The 26,453-nt window shown below is 40.1% G+C and overlaps 1 protein-coding gene across 2 annotated transcripts in view; it reads left to right on the forward strand.

The window, feature by feature from the left end:
- LOC107394545 (dolichyl-diphosphooligosaccharide--protein glycosyltransferase subunit STT3B) overlaps positions 1 to 26,453 on the forward strand; it is a 143,542-nt gene that overhangs the window by 86,685 nt on the left and 30,404 nt on the right. For both annotated transcript variants that reach the window (XM_070547595.1, XM_070547594.1), the window contains exon 4: positions 13,010 to 13,075. In XM_070547595.1, coding sequence (XP_070403696.1) covers positions 13,010 to 13,075 — 66 coding nt within the window. The remainder of the gene's footprint in view (positions 1 to 13,009; positions 13,076 to 26,453) is intronic.

The following is a 26,453-nucleotide window of genomic DNA, read 5'->3' on the forward strand; positions in this document are numbered from 1 at the left end:
CATTTTCAGACAACTAAATAAACCCTGTATATCAGGAAAATATTGTCCTCGGTTTAGGTCTAAATTTTGCCTAAAATGTGTTATTTTGTAATTATGTTGTTTATTTGTTTACATTTTTCCCCTTTAGTCTTTAAAATACCAATATTTCCCCATACCTTGTTTTTTGTCTGTTTGATTTAATCATTTTAAAAGTATTAGATCAGATCCTCAGTACTCAAGTAGCCTTCTAATCAGATACCTTTTTACCCTTACTTGAGTAGTAAACCCTGTATCAGGAAAATATTGTCCTCGGTTTGTGTTCCAGTGAGCTTTGCAGATGTGGGAAAATGTCATCAGGCAGTAATCATTGTTAAATTCATAATTATTCTCGGAGAGAGACCGACTCTTATCTGCCCCTGGGAGCCCCGTAACACTAGAAGTCCCAGAGAAGGGTCATTTAATATTTCTACCTTTGGAACCCAGAGATGGGTCGAGTGACCTGAAGGATTTTAGCTAACATTGTATAATGAGTTGTGAACAGCCACTTTTGTTTTGTAAATAAGGTTTTCCAGGTCCAGCTGTGAGCAAAGACCAGAAGCATTTGTGTCCAAGTCAAGAGGACTTAAATTTCAGCATGAGAGATATACAAAAGAACAACTGTTATTTGTTTCCATGCTTTTTATTTTTGTCAAAAATTGTACAAAAAATACAAGAAATAAAACAATTTCACACATATTTACACTAAGCTGCAGTGGGGGGCTGCGTGTGTGTGTGTGTGTGCGTGTGCGTGCGTGCGTGCGTGCGTGCGTGCGTGGCATCAGCACTCACTCAGCAGTCCGTCTGCACTGTCGGCACATACTTGGCACTGCCAGGGTATGACTCTGGTACATTTGCCTCATGTATATTTGTAAACATGGCTGGAATCTAACAGTATTGGCTCATATCAGCGATTATACTGTAATGACTCAGAGTCTCTGGTTGCTCTTTTATGAGTATTTTCGAGCTACTGTCGCCGTAACCCACACCTTACAAACTCTTAAATTTTTCAACAGAATCGCTCGTTACGAAGTATTTACTAGCAATAGCAAACCAGAGTGGAATAAACTGGAACAACATTAGTAACCCGTTGAGCTCGCCTTCACAATGAAACAGTTACCCTATAGTTTACTATTCAAACCCTTATAATATGTTTGAGGTAATTTGGCCCCTCCGGCTGTCTGTAGATATTTCGTCATTACACAGTGGAGGGAGGGCTTTGGTTCGTCTCTCCGGCTCCGCACAAGCAGGATGGAAAACAGAACTCCGTTGGTGTTGAACGTCCCCAAATAATTAAAAACCAGAACGCTAAATGCAAAGTTTAGAGCAGCACATTTACTCAAAAGCTCTCAGATTGACCAAACTTGTGAGAATAGACGTAATAACCGCTTACAGACGGAGCAACATGTTGCTAGCAAAGCGGCTAATCGCTAGCATTGCAGTGTGACCACTTATACCAATATAAAGATATAAAGTCATCTTATATCTTGTTTAAAAATTATACAGATATTTTTAAAATATCGATATATCGCCCAGCCCTACTGTTAAATAATGAAATGTATGTCGTTACCAGCGACACCTCCATAGACGAGGTAAAAAGAACAGGAAGTAATCCAGACCTTTTTGGATTCAGGCTGCCGTCTTTCTCTTTGCTCGTGATTGCATGAACCACAGACCTCATACGTAGACGCCTCGTGGACTGGCGCTGCTTATGAGAGCTGCTGAATTGGCCAGTTCCCATCTTGGATGGGTCTCCATTCGCCCTCAGTGCATTTATTTCTACTGAGGAAGGTGCTTACCCAACTTAAAACACTAATTATGCATTAGCACTAAATCAAACATGTATGGCATAATTAAAATATAAATATAATTAAACAAAATAAATTCAAACAAAAAATCTCAACAGGTAGGCTAAAGAAGAAAATAGTAATCCCATGTGATCTTTTTTTAATAGTGTGCTGGTTGTTGCAAATTTAGACAAAAACCCAGCAAACTAAAAGTGGGAATAGTTGTTCCCCCTGCGTTCATTCCAGTTGTTTGGATAGTGAGGAACCCTTCCAATATGGTGGTGACACTGTTACGCTCTCCAGCGACCAATGGGGCATGAACTCCCAAAATCACGTGTGATCTTGATATTCTCTGGAGATTTTGTGACCTATTGGGACCAGCTGCATGGAACCCTTTTGCAGCCATTTTGCTTCTGAAAAGCTTGTGGGGAGGGTTGCACTGCTGAGCTCAGGGTGAAAATGCTTCTATTAGATTACTCAACCAGTGGAAAGCCGGGATTAGACCCTTTTTCCTGATCTGTTTAGTCAAAAGTCTGATGTGTTTTTGAATTAAACCAGATTCTTTTTTTTCTCTCTATACTCTTGATGTCTTTTTTCCTAAGACCTGAGGATGCCCTAAAATGTGCACCGTACAAATGTGGCTTTAGATATTTGACTAATGCAAGAATGTGTGAAGACTTCTAGAAAATTATTTCAAGAAAATGATTGCATTTTTGCATGAAATATACAATATTTGTCATTTAAATTCTCATATTCTAATAGAGGCGTAAATGTCATAACGAAATCTGTTGAGCGGCATCCAGTAAAGTCTGATTAGCAGGTCTAGTCGTATCTGCTCTCTTTCAAGGAGAATTCACTGTGAATGCAAAAAAGAGCTCTTTTATCAAACAAGCCGCAGGCTGTTTTAAATTTTAATAGAAAATCACGGGCTATTTTTCCAATTTTATTTTACCTTTCAGGCGTTTATAATACAGGTGCTGGCCAGTAAATTAGAATATCATCAAAAGGTTGAAAATATTTCAGTAATTCCATTCAAAACGTGAAACTTGTACATTATATTCATGCAATGCACACAGACCAATGTATTTCCAATGTTCATTACATTTAAATTAGATATTCATAAGTGACAACTAATGAAAACTCCAAATTTGGTATCTCAAAAAATTAGAATATTCTGAAAAGGCTGAATATAGAAGACACCTGCTGCCACTCTAATCAGCTGATTTACTCAAAACACCTGCAAAGGCCTTTAAAAGGTCCCTCAGTCTTGTTTTGAAGGCACCACAATCATGGGGAAGACTTCTGACTTAACAGCTGTCCAAAAGACAATCATTGACACCTTGCACAAGGAGGGCAAGACACAAAAGGTGATTGCTAAAGAAGCTGGCTGTTCGCAGAGCTCTGTGTCCAAGCACATTAACAGACAGGCGAAGGGACGGAAAAAATGTGGTAGAAAAAAGTGTACAAGCTCTAGGGATAACCGCACCCTGCAGAGAATTGTGACGACAAACCCATTCAAAAATGTGGGGGAGATCCACAAAGAGTGGACTGCAGCTGGAGTCAGCGCTTCAAGAACCACCACGAGGAGACTCATGAAAGACATGGGATTCAGGTGTCGCATTCCGTGTGTCAAGCCACTCTTGAACAAGAAACAGCGCAAGAAGCGTCTCGCCTGGGCCAAGGACAAAAAGGACTGGACTGATGCTGAGTGGTCCAAAGTTATGTTTTCTGATGAAAGCAAGTTCTGCATTTCCTTTGGAAATCAAGGACCCAGAGTCTGGAGGAAGAGCGGAGAAGCACAGAATCCACGTTGCATGAGGTCCAGTGTAAAGTTTCCACCGTCAGTGATGGTGTGGGGTGCCATGTCATCTGCCGGTGTTGGCCCACTCTGTTTCCTGAGGTCCAGGGTCAATGCAGCCGTCTACCAGGAAGTTTTAGAGCACTTCATGCTTCCTGCTGCTGACCAACTTTATGGGGATGCAGACTTCACCTTTCAACAGGACTTGGCACCTGCACACAGTGCCAAAACCACCAGCACCTGGTTCAAGGACCATGGTATCCCTGTCCTTGATTGGCCAGCAAACTCGCCTGACCTTAACCCCATAGAAAATCTATGGGGTATTGTGAAGCGGAGGATGCAATACGCTAGACCCAACAATGCAGAGGAGCTGAAGACGACAGAGCAACCTGGGCTCTCATAACACCTGAGCAGTGCCACAGACTGATCGAGTCCATGCCACGCCGCATTACTGCAGTTATTGAGGCAAAAGGAGCCCCGACTAAGTATTGAGTGCTATACATGCACATTCTTTTCATGTTCATTCTTTTCAGTTGGCCAACATTAGAGAAACAAACATTTTTTCATTGGCCTTTAGAATATTCTAATTTTCTGAGATACCAGATTTGATGTTTTCATTGGTTGTCACCTATAAATATCAAAATTAAACGTAATAAACATCGGAAATACATTGGTCTGTGTGCATTGCATGAATATAATGTACAAATTTCACGTTTTGAATGGAATTACTGAAATATTTTCAACCTTTTGATGATATTCTAATTTACTGGCCAGCACCTGTAATCAGTGTTTGAGTGTGAGGACTCTTTCATCCTGGTACCGATTCAGGTATTTCATCATAACATTCCTCACTGCTGTTTGTCAAGCGTGATGGCACAGGAGCCGCTGAATCGGAAGCAGCTTTTTATCGTCCAAATGTAACATCCGACAATGGTCAGTTTTTAGGTACAGTTTGACCGTTCAACATCCGGTCAAAATGGAGACATGAGGCTGCATGTGTTCCCTTTAAATCGACCTGCCTTCATCCCATCAGCTGGAGCTCAGAGCCTCTCTGGAGCTCTGAACACGTGATAACGAATTGTCAACAGTGATGTTCCCTCCTCAAGGTCCAGCTTCCCATATCGTCCTACAGGACTCTTCATGCCTCCAAATTAGGAACACTTGCAGCTCGAATTAGTTGCTAAATCAAAGAATGAGTTCTTAAATTAAATATGAACTTCTAAAACTTATAAGCTAGATAATCATTAAATAAACGTTTGTTTATGGCTACTTATAATAATTATAGTATAATGAAATGTTTTCATTAATCTGTGCTCAATGATTGAAGTTTGAAATGAATGTTATGTTATGATTACATTGATATATGTTTCAGCATGTTGATATGACAAGGTCATCACCAGTTGCACTCACACAAGGACAAAGTAAAGTTAAATGCGTGACACATAGATAGCCCTTTACCCAGATCAGAGCATCAGGATCAAAGAAGGCGTGTTTCTGAGTTGTCTTGGTAATATTTCTCAACTTGTCAACCTCTGGTTGGCTACACAAATCATAACATGAGAACATTAAAACTGGATCACTCTGGTGATTCATCAGTTCTTGAGAAAGCTTCAGACCGGCCACCTGAAGCAAAACTTCTTTAACCATCAAAGCTTTTGACACGTAGTCAAAATCTTTTTGCACCTGCGAAGCTGATACAGCAAACAGTTCCTGCAGAAAAAGCTGAAATTGTTTAGACTCCTTAAGAGTCCCAGACGTGCGGTTCCATCCGTCTGTCGTGACCTGGAGACATCTCTAAGACCGGTCAACTAGTGCCACAGTTTCTTCTACGGACCTCGGTGCCTGGAAGTCCGAGGACTTCGACATTCTAGATCTATCACGAGGGTCTTCGAGTGGGTACGTAGACATGACAGATTGTGTCTGATGTGTTTTTGATAATAATCAACTTCATAGCTTAACACAAACCAAATTCTTTTACATCCAGAACTCAGCTTTCCTAGATACGGAAGTTCTGATAACATCACATTCACACATAGGTTTCATACATCACATCTAGTTCCATCTTCACAGTAAATGTTAGTTGCCCTGTTATGTTTTAATTGTTTGTAAAATAAATTCTTACTTTTATAAACCTGACTCTTTTCTGAATCAAAATGAAGTGTGTACAATCCCTGAATAAACAAAGAATCCTAGAATCTTCTGATTAACACAGTAAAAACCAGACAGGTTCATATTCTATATTTAGATGGAGCATCACATCTTATTGGTCACAAGTAGAGGTAATATATATTGAGCTCTTAAAGCACTCTATTTCCTGAACCCTACACAAATATTCAGCCGTGTTGGTTAAAGTCGCCTTGTTAAAGCATCAGTGCAAGTTCCACGTGTGGTTTTACCTCCTGTCTGGTGCTGAGCTGCAGTGTCCAGGCGCTGACCGTTCAAGTCCCTCGATAAAATACTGTCTGTGCACTGAGTCAGCAATGTAACCACACAACTGATAGTTCCACTCAGTTAAACTTACATCCTTAAACACACTCCGCATATCTTTTGGCAATTTCAGCTGGTGCTACCTTATCTGTCTGCCAGTAATTTTTAGGTTTCAGCTGAGTAGCATTGGCGGTTATTTTCTCTTAGCATTAGGTTTTTTCTGAATATTCTACTCCAGTCTGCACATTTGCTTTTTTTTTCTGAAAAAAAATCCCATTAGTTGCAGCTTGGCGGTGGAGATTGTGGCTGGTTAACCTGCACTTGAACCTTGAGTGCATGCTTTGATTGACATTAAATACAATCCTCATGATGATGGCCTGCTTTCTTTACTTCTCTTGGCTACGAGCCAGGTCTAAGAAAAGCATCAGTCATGAAATGATTACCTTTGAAAGATAGAGCCAGTCAAAACATAGAATATCATCTCAGTTTGTCTGGAGAGGAATAGGAGGGCTGCCAGATTCTACAGAAACACACACCCGGTCAGCCAAGAGTCCAAGCTTTTGACTGATACTGTGGAAACGGATAAATGTCAGTAAATATTAAATTACTTTAGGGACACAATATGTTACTGGCGGTATTACTGAAAAACAGAGATGAGCACATAAAATAGCTAAGCTTTAACTAAATAATGGTAATTAAAAAATACTCTTTCAGTGGTTACATTAGTTTTTACAGCATCAGTTTGTTAAGATGGCGACTGCAATGTTTAACGTAACATGTATTTTCCCTGGCGGTAAGTTGCAGTACATACCTGAATAACAATTGCAAGGAAGTGCTATTTTTGTGTTTGAGTAAGACCTTACCAACGGATGGCCATTAGGGTCAAAAATGGGAGTGCAATTTTCAAACTAGTACTTCGTCAGATCTTCTCCCTCAAAATGACAAGCACATCAGACTCCCTTTCATCACTGGTAACGAGCGAAAAGGTACATGTGTAAAATAACTCGTATGAATGGTGAAAGTAAATCAGTAAATGAGGTTCGTCCTCACAGGCTCCCGTAGAAGGAAACATTTGTCTAATTAGGCTTCGCCCAGAGATTTAGCCCCCCCTCCCATGTAGTTTACACCCGATTTTTATGGTCATATGTTACGAAGCTGCAAATATTTTTCAACAGCTGGATATCACTGAATTTATTTTAAACAACTATTTGATGGATGTTTCCAGAGATTAATGGGAAAAAAACTACAAGTTGTCCCTTTAAAAACTGTATAAATGATTTGACTCAACAGACTCTAGGAGATGCTGACTACCTCTCCAATTTGTGTGTATTTTAGATGTCCACCCACCTCTTATCCAAGGTCAGGTCACTTTGGTAACTGGTCTAGTACAGAGCCCAGTTATACTTCTCTTTATCTACACACTCCTCTTGGGATACCCCAAGGTGTTCCCAGACCAGTTGGGATGTATTAACCAAGAGGCAAGTGCCTGAACCACTTTCTTACGATGAGAAGCGGTTCTACTTTGGGCTTCCTTGGCTGATGGAGGTCCTCATGTTATTTCAAAGAGAACACCCAGCCACAAAACAGTGTATCTATCGATGTTGTCATAATGTCATCATGACTTAAAGGTAATGACTGGTATAGAGTACAAGACAGAACATAGAGGTAAATGTAGAGGTTTACCTCGATAGACCAGAGCAATGCACTCGTTAATGTGGATGAACACAGTGATTTGCTGATCCATTTCTTTCATCTTTATCGCAGATGATGCCTAAAGACAATGAAACTCTTCAACTTTAGGTAGACTCAAAGAACCTTGACCTCAGATTTTGAGGTGCCTACTTTGATCACCCAATCAAAGATCATAAGAGCATGTGTTTACTGGATCAAGCGGCTCATAAAGCCTTTCGTAGAACAAGTCTTATGTGCCATCCTTATTTTTCAGTGGCAGGGGAGAAGAAATTATGTACAACTTTTTTCCAATCCCTTCACAATAAGAGCTCCAGTCTAATGCACCGTAAAATACTCTTTAACATATGAAGCTGATTGATGTTCATTGCAGTCTCCTGTTTTCTAACACGCTGAGCTTAATGAAGCTTATAGTGGTGCACCGATATGACATTTTTGGGCCGATTCTGATATTAAGATCACTGTTATGGCCAATAACCAATATTTGCTGATACCGATAATACTGACATTACTGCTTCTAAAATCAGTAGATTTTGTATAGAATGAAAATTATTAAAGCTGAATTTATGTTATTATGTACACACAACACACTCATTTTACGGTTCTGAGATGATTTCATTCACTGTTCACTAGGGATGTGAATCTTACAGCAACTCACGATTTGATTCGATTCCGATTCTTGGGGTGCCGATTCGATTCAGAATCTATTCTCGATTCTCAATTTAAATCGATTCACTATCAGTATTAACAAAGAGTGTCAGCTCCAGGTTTAACTACTTTGTTGTACAAGTTAGTTAAAGCTATGGGACATTTTTATTTGACTTTAAACTGGCCGTGCTCCAAAAATGCAAATTTACAATGTAAATAAAGTGATTCTAAAACTGTAAACAGATGCAATCTTTTGACCAAAAGGCAACATTTATTTTTGCTTGCCTTGTAAAATATAACAAATCTGTAGTTACCTAACAGTAGCTTTGAAAGTAAAAGACGGTCAAATACTTTTTAAGTATGTGTAGAAACAAGTTACATGAGTAATCCTGAGTACTCATTTATCAACTTAGAAAATATGAGAATATCTCAAATTTCTGAGTATGGAAAAAATTACATTCAAGTGCCCTCTTATCAGCAGATTCACACATAAATCATCTCAATTTATGGGACCACAAAAGTAAACGGAGTACTGACTCTCCTAACAAAGATCAAAAAAGTGCATCTCAAACCTGTAACATGCCAAATATTTGAGTTCTTGGAATCGATTCTGAATCTTTGTGAATTGATTCTGAATCTTTATGAATAAGAATCCCGATTCAGACTTGAATCGATTTTTTTCAGCACATCTACTGTTCACATGACTAAACAATTACACATCACCCCCCTCACCCTCTGAAACAAACAAATGGAGACGAAATGGAAAAAATATCGGTTGTTATCGGCATGGTTTTATTTATCGATTTTTTAAAAATTACTCATATCGGCCGATACCAATATTCAGGCCGATATATTATCCATCCCTAGCAGCTTACATCTTGCTTTCGTCCTGCTGACCAAGTAACCAGTTTCTTCCCAACGACGGACAGAATCCAGTAACTTATCTGCAGCTATAGCAAACAAAGACCTCACCAAGAGGTTTAAATTGAGCTTTTAGATTTGGGGGACTTGGGGAAACCACAAATACTAGTCGAGCCACAGAGACTGGAAGCTCAGCAAAATTTTTCTGTTAAATTAATTTCGAAAGGAGTGAGCTTCATTCTGAAAGTGCTTTATGATGTAATGCCCTCTGTCTGAAATAATAAACCCAAACAAGACGTTGTCTTTGTGAAATCATTAGAAGATGTTTCGAGTCAGATGATGACATCACCTTTCACCTTGTTTGAACTGGCTCTAAACCTGTGGCAGAACCATTTCTCATCTCAGCATCTGTACTAGATTGCATCAGGGACGTGTTGTTTCTGCATCATCTTAATGACCTCTTGTCATCTTATGTGTGGGGACAATACATCTCCGGGTGAGGCAGGTGTTCATCCCGACAGCCATCACCGCCTCTTAAGGTGGTGTGTCATGAGTGGAGCTGCACCATCAAAGAGAAAAACCCTTGCTCCACTCGTCTGCCCCTATTCACATCTTCCATTCGATTTAGCGAAGGCCCTGAAAAACAATCATCCTGGCCATGCACCACTGCTCCCCATTATCAGTCTCATTTACCCACATTTGTCTTTATGGTTTCTTGTCCTCCTCTCCATCCTTCTTCTATATTGTCTATCTTTAATTGTCTTTGTCGTCCTTTGTCTTTCTCTTGCTTTGTTATGTTTGCTTATTCCTCCTTCTTGTTCTCCCAAACTTATTTTCTCGGCTTGTGTCATCGCTCATTACCCACCCCCACCCCCCTCCTGTGTCTAAATCCTTCTTAGAACGATAGAAACACAAAGATTTTTACTCTTAGGTCTCTGCCCAATCTTCATTATTCAAGTCCTTCATTTTCACCACTAATAACCCATTCAACTCCAGTCTCTTAATCTGTGTATTTACCCCTCTAACACACACACATCCTCTTATAATCTATAATTGAATCCACTCACTCAGAGGAGAGCTGCTCCACTGGTCTACATAAGAGAAACACTCACACAACACAGATTTTCACAGCACCCCTTCGTTTTTGTAACCCGGCTGCATTGTTGTAACAGTAATTCCACTCTGTCTCTCTACTCACATTTAATTAGCTGGACTGGTGTCAAACTGGGTGACTTCTGTGTCTTCACAAAGAGAGCAGCGACTGGGTGGGGGTCGTTCAGGAGGAGGCTGAGACGCAGCATGTATCCACGATAAATGGAAAACACGGGGCTGCGTGACTCGGCGTGAGTGAAAATGTCAAATTTGAATGATTTTTCCATTAGCACTGTTGTGGTGGTCGCCTGCGCACTTACAAAAATATACGTTGTGTGTGAGAGGTTTTAGTGACTTTGCCTTTAGTAGTTTACGCAACTTTTTTTTTTTTTTTAAGTTGCAAATATATGAAACTAAAAGTGTCTCATTCAGATGAGCTGCTTCGGGTAAATTGACATGGTCAAAATGGTGGTGGTGGCCACCTACCATTTTGGCTTAAAAACATTATTGGAGCCTATGCATTGTCTAGTATATATGTCGATGATATAATCACATAATTGAAAATATAAAACCCCATCATGTAGGCTAGAAAAGTCTATAGTAAGCCCTCATGATCTGTTCAATAGTGCACCGGTTGTTGCAACTGTAGGCTGTACAAAAGACAGCCATAGTTGCTCCCTTTGCGTCGAGATTGAGTAGACCCACCCAATATGGCGGCAATGCTGTTACGCTCTCAGCACCCATTGGTGCATACATGTTCATGTCTATGGTTTAAACAAGGACCCATAATCAATAGAAACAAGACATCTGTAAGCTGAAGTTTAACAGTACAGATGCCCCATGTGGTTTATGGACAAAATCCTGGATATATAAACACTTAAACGTACAAAGACAAGAGGTTTAGATAGAAGCTTCAAATTTGTATTTTGAGATATTTCTATTTAAGAGAAAATTTAAGTTATTAAAAGCCTGTTTGAGCTCTGAGATGAACATCTGGAGGCCTACGATTATTGTTTTAAGGAAAGTTTAGCCGATTTCTTCTGAACAGAAAGCAGCGGCCATGCTAATGGCAACAGTTGGCTTCGATGAGCAGAGCCACAGCGTTCACCTGTGGGTGATGGCCAAAGAAAACAGATAAATCTTCACTTCAAAGCTGGATAAGTCTTCATTAATCGGTGCCCTTATTTATATCTTTATTTTTTATTATAATGATCGCGGATTGAGACACCTGAATCGGAACGGGATAACAACACGACTTTGTGGATTCAACAATGCACGAAGATGAATGTTTTTTAAAACATCTTCTCTAATTAAATTCTTGGTCACAAGGACTTGCCATGAACTAAACATGCCTCACAAACTGTCCGTTGTAGCAGCAATACAGGCTTTTTTCAGAGTCCAGGTCGCTTCCTGTCATCTTTTGTATTTCGCGGTTGTTTACGGGGGTATTTCCAGTAAAACATTTTATCAAGCCTCCCACGGGCCGAACTATCAACCACACAGCAAGAATGATCCATCTGCTTCGCTAAATCCTCCTCCAAACATGCAAAACAACCGAATTATAGGCAAAATGCGTTGTTTCTTGCCACACACTACTGTGATGCAATTCGAAAAACTAACACTGATGTCACAAAAGATCCTCCTATAGTACTTCCTGTCCGCTTCCTATTGCATTGTCTTTATAGTGACTCGGGGAACTGCAATGTGTGCTTGTATACTTGCATGTCTTGAATAATGGAAAATAAATGGCAACATTCATTAAATTCATGAACTAACTTCTCAGTCTCCATCTACACCAAGAAAGGACCAGAAATCAAAATAGTTGGTTAAAAGAAAGTGCTTCAAAGTAATTAATGCTCAGAGGTTTTTGCACTTAAAAAGTTCATCTCTACTGAAGTCAACACGACTGACATTATGGCATCATTAAGCTTATTTGTAGTGTGGTATGTAAAAGAGACACATTTGCTCCTGATGACATTGAAATCAATAATATGTTTGTAGGCACAAGATTGTAGTGATAATTAAACTTTTCTAATCTGCTGATGGAAAACATTTTTACTTGACTTGAGCTTAACTGTCCTGTCAGCCAAAGACATACAAGGTCTGAAACATTTTCCTTATACAGATGAAAGTAAACCCCACATTGGTGGGGATGTTTCAGTCTGTTCGTTTGTGTGTTGGGATGGATTTTGACCCTCACCTAAAGCCATGTCATGGCGTGCCGCTGATTGATCCAGACGTCTAAGTCAGGTTGTTTGGTAAGGTGAGACCACTGTGGTCCAGCTTCCATTGATTCTCTTTTCTCAGTAATCAGGATTTGTTGAAGGCAATCACGATTCTCAACAGTCCTCCACGGCAAACTGCACTGGTTCTGAGTTGGATCACCTTAAAGGTCACTCTGGAGAGAGAGCGAGAGAGAGATTAAATGATGTTTTTTTTTTTTATTAACACCAGTTTTTAATGTCAGCTCCTGGTTTTTAGAGATCATGTTTACTGGATTAGTGTCCTTGTCTGAACTCTTCTCTGACCAGGTTGGTTCTCAGATAACTGAGATTTGCAGGTCATGGGTTTGTTTAATTTATAATTTCAGAATCCTTAAAACACAAAGTGCCTGTTTGTGTTATTTGACATCAAAGAGTTTTTTTTTTTAATTACTAATGGGCAAATCTTCTATTTCTGTTCCGGTCCCCAGGTGAAGTCTGTGAAGACGGGCTCAGTATTCTGGACCATTGGCTGCTGTCTGTCCTACTTCTACATGGTAAGAACAGCTCTCCTACAACCACTTATAAAAGTCGACTACACAAAGACTTGTTTAGACAGACTAAAGGTCAGGTTTGTCCATAGATTAAGGGCTTCTGAGGAAGCTTTGGCAGTTTGGAGCCAATACAATTTTCTAAAGTTATTATATCTGAGGAAGAAGTTCTGCTCATTTGTTTAATGGCAAGTTTTTGTTTTGGAAAAACTAAGTAACGAAATATTTTAATCATTACACTTTCAGGTAAACCGATTAATTTAATTCAGCTAAATTTACCTAAGAGAAATAAAAATGAGCCTAAATTAGAGCGTAAACTCTGGTTTGACTTTTTTAATTTTCCAGATTTTTTTGTTTGTATTGAGTCAAAAGTGTCAGAACACAACATGCAGATCACATCTCCATCCACATACAGAGGGGGTCTGATGTAAACCTTTTCATGCCAGGGTTGAGTGGTAGTAGCGTTATAAGTCATGCCAGGGTATTCCTTAAAGGGACATTATGGAAGTTTGACAGCCAAAACATGTGTAGAAATAAGAAATGTCTTCTTTATACATTCTCCTACAATGCCCTGGTCCTGTAGAATGAGCCCTGGCATTTTTACTGTGATTGCCTGTTTTTCTGTAAAATCACAGAAAAAGAGAGCTGCTCGGGTCGAGCTGGCTGCTTCATGCGCGTTCACGCTCAGGCATCGCCCGTAGCATTTGCTATCCGTAGCTTTAGCAGCAGAGAGTGAGGCAGTGCCAACTCAGCGACCTTGTCGCTGTTCCTAACGCCTAGTGATGAACCTAGCTACATTTCTGAGGACCCTTAGTTACTTTCTTCTAGATATTTCCTGCAAATTAGCAACAAAATAGCCATTTTCGCTCTGAACCGTTCTTTGAACGTTGTTTCAGCTGTCATCCAGGATATAAATGTTACAGATACAAAAGATATCACTGGTGCTTTAGCTCATCTAATAAGACTATGGACTCTCGTGCAGGGAGACCCAGGTTCGATTCTTGATGTGAACATAGCTTATTTAGAGTTTCTTTTTTACATTAATGGTATATTTTTTTACAGTAAGACACCCACATTTTTATTTGAGACTCGCCGAACAGCATTAAATTCACAGATAAAAAATATGTGGGTTCAATTTTCATTTTGGAACAATTTTTCAAGCAAGGGAAGGGAATGATCTGAGCATGCAGGAGGACTGACCCATCTTAAACCTTTGTCGGCTGTGCTGAAGAGAAAGGTACAGAACCAAATTATTTAATTAATTAGCTGCGTGTCCTCCTGTCCTCTGCCCCCCCCCCCCCCCCCCCCACACACACACACAGGACTGTCTCAGCTGCTATTTTCGTTAAGGAGTGTGCACGTACAGCATGTGCGCCTTGTGCACGAGCCTTCTATTGAAGCTGCCGTTACGCTTTTGGCCTGAGGGGACAATTGCGAGCATAAAAATTCAAAACTCCATAAAGTCCCTTTAAATGTGAAGCGTCTAAGCGGTAGTCTAACGCTATTGGTTAGTTCTGGTCGGCGCTCAGTTTCCTATTGCATGGGGCTCTGCCTGGCTGGGGACGTGCTTAGCAAAAAAATAAAATAAAATAAAAAGACGTATTGCTTATATTATATCACAGTACATGATAAGATGATCACTTTTACGGATTTCTGACAAATTATACATAATTTCTGAAAGAGGAAAACTCCGGAAAACAGCTTTAAGTATCTCTATCTGCTCTTGCCTCAAAGAAAAGCCTAAGTCTAAATAGTCTAAAGGTAATGCCAAAGCCGCTTCAAACAAGCCATCGCCATCTTTGTTTTTTCAATAACGGCCCTGTGAGTGCTGTGATTGGTCCACCAAATCAATAGAGCACTGCGACTAGACCACTACAGAGCCGTTGCAAAATTTGTTTCGCTAAGTCCCAGTAACACCCCGCCCACCTGGCTGATGGAGCACTGTGATTGGCCCACCAAACCAATAGAGCGCTGTGATTGGATGCTAAAGATGTCAGTCACTGGGCAGTCTGCCATAACACGTCTAAGAGGATGCAACATCCTGCCAACCCTACGGTTAAAGTGCTGTGATTGGACTGGTACCAGACAGTCTAAGGCTGCGGAGGTTTCTATGGAGCATGACTAGACCATTCTTTAGCTTCAGCTAACTGATGGTCTAGATTCTAGGCTGGTGAAATTATACTTGTTTGTTGATATATATATATATATATATGTGTGTGTATATATATATATATATGTGTGTATATATATATATATATATAAATTTTTTTAAGTTATAACCTTAAGAATATATTACTAACCTTAAAATACAATAAATTAAAACAGTCAGTGTTGCTAGGTAGCCTGTAGTACCATTTGGTGGTGAAGTTGGTAGCTTTGTTGTCACGCAAGCCTTTTTTGCATAAAGTTTGTATGTTCTCCTCGTGTATGCATGGGCTTTCAACTGGTCCTCGATTTCTCCGACAGGCTGGATAATGTATAAGAAGCTCTGAAACAACAAACGCATATTTAAGGTTGCAACAGTAATTATAAAATGGAGGCTCTATCATTCTCAAAACAAACTTGACCCAAATTTTCATCTTGGCTGACATCAACGTACCTCCAGCAGTTTCCATTTAGATTTTTTTTTTATAAAGAAGTATCCAGGGGGGAAACTTTCTGCAGTAAAAACACCAAGTAAAAATGTTGTTGCTGTGTAAGAGCCACGTTATCGGGCCTGACCTCTAATATTCAGTTTCAATTTCTTTAATCAGAATGCTGCAAATAAACTGATAATTTTCCTACCAGACTCAAACGAAATGTCTGTTTAAAATAATACTTTCCCTAAAGAAAAGTCTGAACATATTGAAAATGCATCATTTAGATGTGAACTTTGTGAATAAATGACAGAAATGTAAAAATTCTGCCAGCCTTCTGCACTCAGACTATAATAACGTTAAGTCAACTCAACTGAAAATTTCGTCTGAGTTCTCACACATTTTCAGTCTTTATTCGTTATAGCGGTTGACTCACCATGAATCTGAACTTGTTTATTTTCTTTTCTCCTGAGTCTAAGTGCACTGATGCTATGTGACAGTAAGCAGCAGCTGTAAATGCAGCTCCAGAGCTCAGGGTCTGCCTCAGTGGTTCAAGGTGTTGCATTTAAACGGCTCGTAGCTCAAAATGTTTAGTGAGCTACACATTTCTCTTCCTGAGAGTTAGTTTTTCTTATGGAACACCAAGAAACTAAACGTTTAGCTGCAGAACGAGTCGGGAATGCGTCGTTGATCTGTCAGACTCCTACCTAACCTGACCACCAGACAACGTTCTTATTTTGCAGGTACGTTCTGTTAAATGCTTTCTGAGACGGCCACTTGCTGCTTCTGAACAAAACATGAACAATAGTTTAGCTGAACTGAGCGAACGGGAACTGAATGTTTGTGTTTTTATGCATTTTTAGGATGTTCCGGTCAAATGATTAGTTGTATTCCTGAATTTCTTTTTTACAGTTTCATGGGAGTGAGAGGAAGTTGTCAGAAGCCATTTAGCCAGTGTTTTCTGCATTATTTATCAGGTTAGACACAAGCCCGTCAGGGGGTTGATGAGGAAGAGAGAGAGGATATAAGACTGCCCAGTCACAGCGCCTCTGCAACAGATTGTTTGCATGAGAACTTTTAAAAATGTCCGACTCCTTCAGTCTAAGCTAAATCTATTTGGCTGGCTGCGAGACAGATGTCAAATCCTGCAGATTACCATAATTCTGCTTCATCAATCACACTGCAGAGAGGACTGGAGGGAGGACAGATTTTTAGGGATTGGTAGAAAAGGAGACATATATGTAAGCGCAGAGGGGACAGGTGTGAGTAAAATAAAATAGGTTTTATTGTGGTATAGGACCTATTTTAATTTAGAGTCATCTTTGTCCTTCTGATTGCTCCAGCCCACTCCTTCTTTGTGACGTCGTGTTCCTCCTGCAGAGAGCAACCAACCAGGATTGATTGTTGTCGTCAGTAACACCGCCAGGATCTCATTACCCACCAGCTTCTTTTAGCCTTTTACACAAAGTCAGACTGTTACCTCATTATCATCTTCTACTCCCATTTTAGTCAGGAATGTTCCAGTTTAGCTGTAGGACTTAATCAATGGTGACACTATTATTAGGCAGATATGAAACGTAGACGGAGCGATCATCTTCTGGCTGAATATTAGTGTGATCAGAGAAGAAAGGGCAGAGTTGGATGAGATTAGGTGGAGGATCTCAGCAGTTAAATGCTCTGATGGACAGAAGCCTCTCTGGTAGTAACATATCATCTGGTCAACTCTCTGGTGTAGGGATGGGTACCTTTGACATTTGAATCGATTCGGTACTAATTGCCGGTACCTAGGAATCGATACCGGTACTTAACGGTACCAATTTTAAATACTTTTAAATGTTTAATATTTTAATTCTCTTTTATAATTAAATATATATTTTTCTCAATATATAACAATATTTGATAAATATCACAATAAATAGCATTCAACTGTTTGTATTTTAACATCGTCCTTGTAGTTTTATAAGCTGATAATTAAACTGAAGCAAACATCTTTACTGTGAACTAAATTTACTGTGTATCTTCATTCCTTTTACCGTCCTTTTTCATTTGATTTTTCCTACTGGGAAGTTAGAATTTCCGAGGAGAAAGCGAACGCACCATTAGATGATAACAATGGTGGCAATGGAAGCTAATTTATCAAGCTAACGTTATCTTAAACAGTTTATTTAACTGCTGGAGCAGATTAAAACGATGATGCCTCACACTTAGATCGTTGTCACTGGTTTCATCTTCACCCAATCACCCGTCGCATTTAGTAAAGTGAAGCCAAACTTTAGAGCGCGTTCATGTTCTTCTAGTCGGAAATTCGGAGTTCCGAGGAAATTACGAACGCACCATTAGCGGAACGACACTAACAAATCAAGCTAACGTTATCTTACATTTTATTTACCTACCGGAGCAGATTAAGATGAGGATGTCTCACTTAGATCGTTGTCGCTGGTTTCATCATCACCCAGTTACCCATCACATTTAGCGAAGTGGACCCAAGCTTTAGCGTGCGTTCTTTCTACCATGCTGCTCTGTTTACAACTCGCTCGCAGCGACCGATGACATAACGCTCTTGCGCATGCGCAGCTGTCTAGGCAAGTTCTCGTTATGAAGGACGGGTACCGAAACGAGGCACTGTTTCAAATGACGTGAATCGGTGCTCGGTCGGTACTGTGGAATTCGGTCGGTACCTTTAAAAGTACCGAATTCGGTACCCATCGCTACTCAGGTGAGGCTGTGGAGTGGGTGAGGTTGGGAATCGAGGGAGAAAACTCCCAATTTGTTATGGAACTAGAACCAGGTGTTTGTGAATGACATCACAATGGTCTCTGTGTTTTTATAGAGACGTTACGAATGGACAGCGTCTCCAGTTGTTGTTTTTTCAAACAAGACTCAAGATGACCCAGTAAAGCTTGCATTGACAAAAATATACAGCTAGTGAATTTGAAGACTTGGCAATGGTGCCTCGCTCCTACTAGCTCGCTGCTTCTCCATCGCTGATGTCTGACAGTAAGCTGTCATCTCATTCATTCTTACGTGTCTAGTTGTTCTCTACAGTCATAAAAACTGCTGGTTTAATGTTCAGCCCTAATCTTTGCATTCAGCTTCACTCTTCTAATGTTTTGTTGGGATGTTTTGTCCCAGTAAGCCTTTTCGTCATGACTAGCGGGTTTTGCCGTTTTTTGAGAACGAGTCCACCCTATAACCAGGTCACTGGGAGATTGTAAGCCTGCAGCAGCCAAAATACCTCAAACTGCCATGGTTCTTTCCCTAGTCGCTGCTATGAGTGAATACTATGAGATTCCAGACATATTTGCATTCAAAAGTTTAATTACTCGCGCTGCATGACTCACGTTAGCATAATCCACTGCGTAATGGGTGTATTTATGTAATGAAACTAGCTTATCTTGATATTTCGTTTCTTAGGCAAGAAAATTGGCCCACCCGTAGTTAATACATGTGGGATTTCTGTTACTTTACATAGATTAGGAATAAATTTTAAACAAAAAGTGTTCGTGTGACATTAAATATTTACCGTTGTCGCTTCAAGAGCAAAGCAGCCATATTGAATTTGGAGGTTGGGGTTCTGGTTGATTTATCGAACCCTGATTTCATGGTTCCTGGTGTTGAAGTGTAGGTGTTAAGCGATGTGTTGAGTAACATACAAGGGTCTGTGCACGTCAAGTTCTCAAATGTTTTGGAAAAAAAACAACAACTTTGTTTTAGTCACGTGCTTCTTCGTTCTGTTTTTCTTTAGACCAGAATATTACAGCTGATTATAGGGATGCAGTGAAACGCTGATGTACACAAATACCCCTCTTTGAAGTCATGTCGATGGGATTGGAGACCTCAGTAAACACAAACCCTCACAATGGTCTACCTAACAGTGTTTTGTGGAATGAACAACTCCCTAAAAGATGGTGTTAAACATAAATGTGTGTTTGCTCGTAGAATAAAACCCTCTCCCTGCTGCATGCTGCCTTCTCTATATCCTGCATCCTGTCTTCAAAGGCGGCCTGTGGTCATCAGATAAGCCCTGCATAAAACTCACAGGCAGATAACGGCTTCAAGACTCTGCTCCAGACACTTTCCGACTCTCGCCTTCTGCTGTTACTGTTGCTCCGTGGCAGCCGGCTGGTTGTTAGAGCCATTACTTCACGTAGAGCTCGTTTGTAAACACATATAGAAACTCAGCAATGGCTTTTGCCCTGGGCCTTCATCTTCCCATGGTCCTCTGTGACCATAATGCTGTTTACTCTCTCGCTTTTTTTTTTATCCTTGTGCTGATTGAGCTCAAGACTTGAAGAGAAGCTGCAATCAACTTGCATTGTTGCATTTCAGTTTCTGTCATGTAGTTAAAGATAATTCTGTCAGGATTTCCACTCCAGACGTGTTTATCAAAGGAACTACTATTAAGCCTTTTGATACATTTTAATTTTGATAATCAACAGGCTTTTCTTTTTTTACATGCACTGACACCTGCATTCCTGTTTCTCTGTAAAACGTCTACACTGAAGGGATTGTTATTAAATGTAATCATGCACATTTATTCTCTAATTATCTCCCTGTTGCTGTACATTAATTTACAGCTATTATCAGTCGAAATCTACTTTTCCTTTACAAGCTAATGAATGCAGATCTAATTCAACTCCCATCTCTTTGTTTGTATTTAAATGTAATCTGAGAGATGCTAACCTCAAACACAGTTTACGCAGAGAGCCCATCAGCTGCTTTGGCTGTTTTCTCTGCAGATGCCGACCCTGATAAAGACTCGGGAGTCTCACTTATAATGACCCCTATGAAAATGTAATCATCAGTGTTTGCTCACCTCTGAGGCGGTCACTTAACCTTCTACTTACACTTGATGTACAGAGCTACAGCGCAAATTGAAGTACAGTAAATAAAAATGCATGATTTCTATGGATGAAAAAAATATCCATACTCTGAACTATTGTGATATTTTATGAATGCATTTTTACTGAGAATTTACATCAAACATTACTGTATTTCTTTTGTGTTGTTCAAACTCCACCAGCTAAGTGGCAGCACTTATTACTGCCTTCATGTATTATTAAAAAAACGGCAAGATCTTCCAATAATACTGGATGTGTCTGAGAAGCTTCTGGCCTGAGTTTTCGAATTTATTTCTATCTTAAAACAGGAAATATTGACTGGCTTTTAGTATTGCAATTAGAGGTGGGACTCAACTCAATTAAAAAAAATTTAATCAGAGGCTTGGTAATTAATTAATCTTAATTAATCGCATTTTAATTGATCGGGAAAATGTGGCCTCAAAGCAATTTTATATGAAAAGTAATGAGGCAGAGAATCAAACATTAGACATGGTTATTATTACTGTAAACTAAAGCTTTTTAATTTCTAAAAAAAAAAATCATTATTCCAATGTCACTGTCTGATATGATACAAGACCCAAATCAACTAAAATGCATAATTACAAATAGAAAACACCTGCAAAGGGTTCCTGAGCCTTTAAATAGTCTCTTTGTCTAGTTGAATTACTGAAAAAAATTGACTTTACGTCCTTTTTTTCTAATTATTTAATCATAATTAATGTGTTCAAGTCCCACCCCTATTTTCAATTATGTCATCCTATTGTGATGTATATGACTAAAATATTGTATATTTCGTAAAATAATAATCAGTGTTATTTTGTAAATGTCCCAGTCTCTAACTGACCCAGACCTGGAGGATCTTCTACAACACAACCAGGAATCAGATGTATTAAATAAGCACAAACATCCATACGATAAATGTTCTGTTGATGGTACAAAGCATCAGGCATAAGGACCACAACACCACAACATCAACAGGTCACCAGGGGACATGTTTAATTGTAATCAGAACTATAACAACAAAGAAAAAAAGATTCAATTCAATTCAATTCAAAAAATACTTTATCAAGCCCAGAGGGAAATTGATTGCTGTAGTAGCTCAGAATAATAATAATAATCAAGTCATCAAAGCGTTATTGTATATTACAACGGCTGGTGGCAGGAAGGATCTCCAGTAGCGGTCAGTGTTGCAGCAAAACTGAAGAAGCCTCTGACTGAAGACACTCTTCCGTTGTCGGACAGTCTTGTGAAGAGAATGCTCAGGGTTGTCCATAATTTTCTTGATTCTCTGGAGAATCCTCCTTTGCATTATCTCCTCCAGTGGTCAATCAGCTGCTCCCGATGTTAAACCAGCTTGTTGCCATGGTTACGCATCATAACAAATGTTCAAAAAGTGAAAAAAGCTAAAAAAAAATAGCAGTAAAAATCCTCCAAGCTTCACAGCACCAGAAACAGAAAAGTAAAGTGTCCAAAAAATACAGTTTTTCTTGAGAAACTAGAAGAAAAAATGTCCAAGAAAAGGCATAACTTACATATAGTCAACAGAGCTACTCCAACATGCAGCCGCCCAGAGCAGCACAGTTCCGGGAGAACAAAAAAAAATAATGATAATAATGGTCAGGGAAACGGAATCTACCAGCATCAGCTTCCTTTGATGATGTCATAAAGGGCACAGTCCTATATAAAGGGCAAACATAAAGCAGGCACACAGACAGCTTCATTTGCAGATTGGTTTTAGACCTGAACAGACCTACAATGGCTACTGGTGGACCACACGAGGGAAACATGGAGGTATTTTCAGACACATATGAAGCTGAATTAGACCAAAGATATGAGATTTTACAAAGAGAATTACGAGATCTGGAAGTCAAAAAACTAGTTTTTGGTAACCAGGAACGCGACTTTGAACAAAGGGTGGATGCGTTTGAGAAAAACATAGCTTGCATCAGGGAAAGTCTCCAAGAGGAAAGACAGAAATTGGAAACAAAAACGCAGGATCTGAAGAAAAGAGAATGCCACTTTGAGGATCAACAAAAGAAACTAACGAATCATGTTGATGAACTAAAGACTAGCTCTCAGAAAGGAAGAGATAATTTTGTTTCAACTCAGTTACTCGACGAACACAGAGTAAAGATTGAGTTGGAAAACAGGGAACTGCAGAAACAAAGACAAGAAATTCAAGATGAGTGGAATAAGATTAAAGAAACTCAAATTGCAAATTGTGAGATGGCCAAAAACTTGAATAAGACACAAGAGAAAGTCGGAGATTTATGGAAAGCTTTACAGGTAAGCGAAGAGAGATCAACAGAAGAAATTAACAACTTGAAAAGAGATCTGGAAAGACAGAAATTAGAGTTTATCGAATCTAAGGAACAAACAGAAAGGGAGTTAACTGCAGAAAAGCAGGCTCTCCGCGATGAGAAGGAGCGTTTAAACGCTGGGAAAATTACTCTACAGAACCAGATCGTTGAGTTTCAGACTGAATCAGAGCAGATCCGACAGATTCTGCTCAAAGACAAACTAGATGTTCAACTTCTGAGAGAAAATCTGCAGGAGGACAAATTGGAGGTAATGAAAACAGCAGAAGGGTTTGTGAAAGATTTCAACGAAAGTTTACAGGATTTGAAGGAGAAGCTGGAATTTCTGAGTCTTGAGAAGAGAAGTCTGGAGGTAGAAAAACAACGTTTCCTGATGACCAAGTCAGAATCAGAGATGGAACAAGGGAGGATTTACAAAATCCTCGAGGAAGAATTAGACAATTTGCATTTGGGAAAACAAAGTCTGGAAACACAAGTGATGGACTTTAGGGAAGAAATTGCTGCAGCAGGTAAGATCTTAAAAGAGAAGGAAACTGCTCTAGAAGAAGGGCTGGAGGGTCTGAGACTTCAGAGAGAAACTCTGGAGGAAGAAAAGACAAATTTCCAGCTAACAAAGTTCAGATCGGAAGAGGAGAATAAGGGAATACAGGCTTACCTCCAACAAGAGCTGAAAAAATTACGAGTTGGGCAACAGAGTCTAGACAAACAGATGATGGAGTCTGAACAGAGAAACATAAACTCAGAGCAGATCATTCAAGACATTCGACGGGTTCTTCAGGAAGAGAGAGACTGTTTAGTAACGCTCCGACAAAACCTGGAGGAAGAGAAACAACGTTTCCTGATAACTAAGTCAGAATCAGAGCAGGAACAAGGGATGATTTACAAATTCCTCCAGGAAGAATTAGACAATTTGCGTTTGGGAAAACAAAGTCTGGAAACACAAGTGACGGACTTTAGGGAAGAAATTGTTGTAGCAGGTAAGATCTTAAAAGAGAAAGAAACTGCTCTAGAAGAAGGGCTGGAGGGTCTGAGACTTCAGAGAGAAACTCTGGAGGAAGAAAAGACAAATTTCCAGTTAACAAAGTTCAGATCGGAAGAGGGGAATAAGGAAATACAGGCAAAAGAGCTGGAAATATTCCAAATTAGGCAACAAACTCTCATCAAACAGATGACAGACTCTGAAGAGAGAAACATAAACTCAGAGCAGGTCATTCAAGACATTCACCGGGTTCTTCAGGAAGAGAGAGACTGTTTAGTAACGCTCCCACAAAACCTGGAGGAAGAGAAACTAGAGTTTATGGAAAAAAGGGAAGCAGAAACTCACATTTTAAAGGAGAAACAACAAGCTCTGGAAGAAGGGGTTGAACTTTTGACTCAAGAGATAATTAATTCTTTGGAAGCGAGAATGGATGAAATTGACAGACATGTTGGACAATGTTTCCAGCTTCTTCAAGAGGAAGAGGGGGATTTAGATCAGATTGTGCAGGAGCTGGAAGCAGCATTTTTAAATGTCGAAGACGAGCAGCCACCTGTGGAGGACGAGTCAGACAGTCCCACAGCTGCGTCTGAAGATCTGGGGGAACTGAATTTAGAAAAAACTGTGACTACCCAGGTACCCAGTGACGGGAACCCAACTCTTCAAGGTCCTCATGATGATGATGATGTCAGGGAACTGAGTTTAGAAAAAACAAAGACAAATTCAGAAGAGGAGGTTAAAGAAAACTATGAATGCTTCCTAGATGAGTTCCAGTATTTAGAAGCTGGGAATCAGAGTTTAGAAGAACAGAAGATGGACTCTCAAGAGAACGAAAAAGATTCAGCCCAGATTCATCAGGAGGTGCAAACTCTGGCTGACCATGTCTTGGGAACTGGATACCTGTTGGGTACCCAGTACCTTGGTACCCAGCAATGGGTTAGAGGGCACTTGTTACTTGGTACCCGATACAGGGGCCCCTGCTACGCAGCATGTCCTCATAATGATGAAACACAAACGATTGAACTAAGGGAAGAAATGCAGAAAGCATCTTTAAACGTCGAAGACGAGCAGCCACCTGTGGAGGACGAGTCAGACAATCCCACAGCTGTGTCTGAAGATCTGGGGGAACTGAATTTAGAAAAAACTGTGACTACCCAGGTACCCAGTGACGGGAACCCAACTGTTCCCAGTCTTCATGATGATAACGACGAGCTTCCAGAGAACCCCGGGCCTGCCCATGGGAGCACTGAAGAAGAATGGGAGGCTGAAGAAGACTGGGAGGCTGAAGAGCCAACGCCTTCTACATCTGGCCTAGGATCCAGCTGGGACTAATCCGACTTCTACTAGAGACGACTTCTTCCAGAACACCAATGAAGATCAGAAAAGCATATAAAAGTGAAGTAGGGAGCTTGGCATGGGTTTAGATTTTTTAAAACTAGGAAACAGAGAATTTGAATCAGGAAAACGTAAAATTTTCAGAGAGAAGAAACTGAATGGGTGAGAGAGTAGATGCTGCAGACCTGCAGGAACAGGATTGCAGGCAGAGGAAATAATACGAGCAGCCAATCTAAATTTAGTAAGTAGTAACACACAGTAACACGAGGGGTTAAACAAAGGCTCAAAGTTTAGAAGAGCAGAATATTAACCTGTAGTTCTTCAAGAGCTTCTGCAGGAGGAAATAGGAATGGGTTAAAGATTTTAGCTCTAACAATTACGCTTATCAGAGCTTCTAGTTTCCGTAGACTAAGAGTCAATACCTTAGATGGGTTGGCTCTTGATTTAAAATGCCACTACATTAGAGAGTGTTTACACTATGTGTCTAGGATGTAGCTTCTTCCACCAACAGGTACTAAAATACAAACGAAGAAAAAAAAACGCAGCACAGGTGACATCTCAACCGATCAAATCATTTCTGTGTCTCCGAGTGCTGCGTGGGGGTTTTCTCTGGGTGCTCCAGTTCACCCCCAACACAAAATCCTAAAATCCTGACACGTTAAGCCTAATTTATACTTCTCCGTCATCGCCACGAGGGAGAGGCACGCTCGCACGGACGGAGACAATTTGCCCTCAGACTTCTCCGTCTCCTGGGGAGTGTTGCAAAGCAATTCCCCGCTAGGACATTTAACCCTCTCAGGTTCAAAATAAGTGGGGCCGACTGGAGCTATCCGAGCAGGGCCGACCAGGTACAGATGGGAATGGCCCATAAGAGTCAATACCTAGGGGTGTGCTGACTCAACATTTAGTCGATGCATCACTATGTGACGTGTCGATTCCAAATCGATTCATAAACGTTTATAAACGATTATAAGAAAAATGCCGAAAAACAGCCCAAAGCATGGCTGGAACGTAAGTTAAGCTTGCTGCCTGGACACTTAAGGGTACAGATCTGTGGATAAAGCTAAACAGCAATGGCGGAAGCTTGTATATTTAAGCCACTGAGCGTGCGATCTACTCATCAGGATTAAAGGAAAGTTGTATAAAAATAAAATACAACAGCAACATGCAACAGCACCGTGCACATTTACATTCTGGGTTCGATGAAGAGAAGTCACTAGTGGTTGTTCCTCCTACCCAGCCAACAGTTGAGGAAGGATTAACAAGACTGCCCTGTAACTCCAGCCTCTTTCATACATTAGAAATGTTTCCATTACCAGAACTCCAGGCTAGTTCCTG

This window comes from Nothobranchius furzeri, chromosome 19, assembly GCF_043380555.1.
Source record: "Nothobranchius furzeri strain GRZ-AD chromosome 19, NfurGRZ-RIMD1, whole genome shotgun sequence".
NCBI lineage: Eukaryota > Metazoa > Chordata > Actinopteri > Cyprinodontiformes > Nothobranchiidae > Nothobranchius > Nothobranchius furzeri.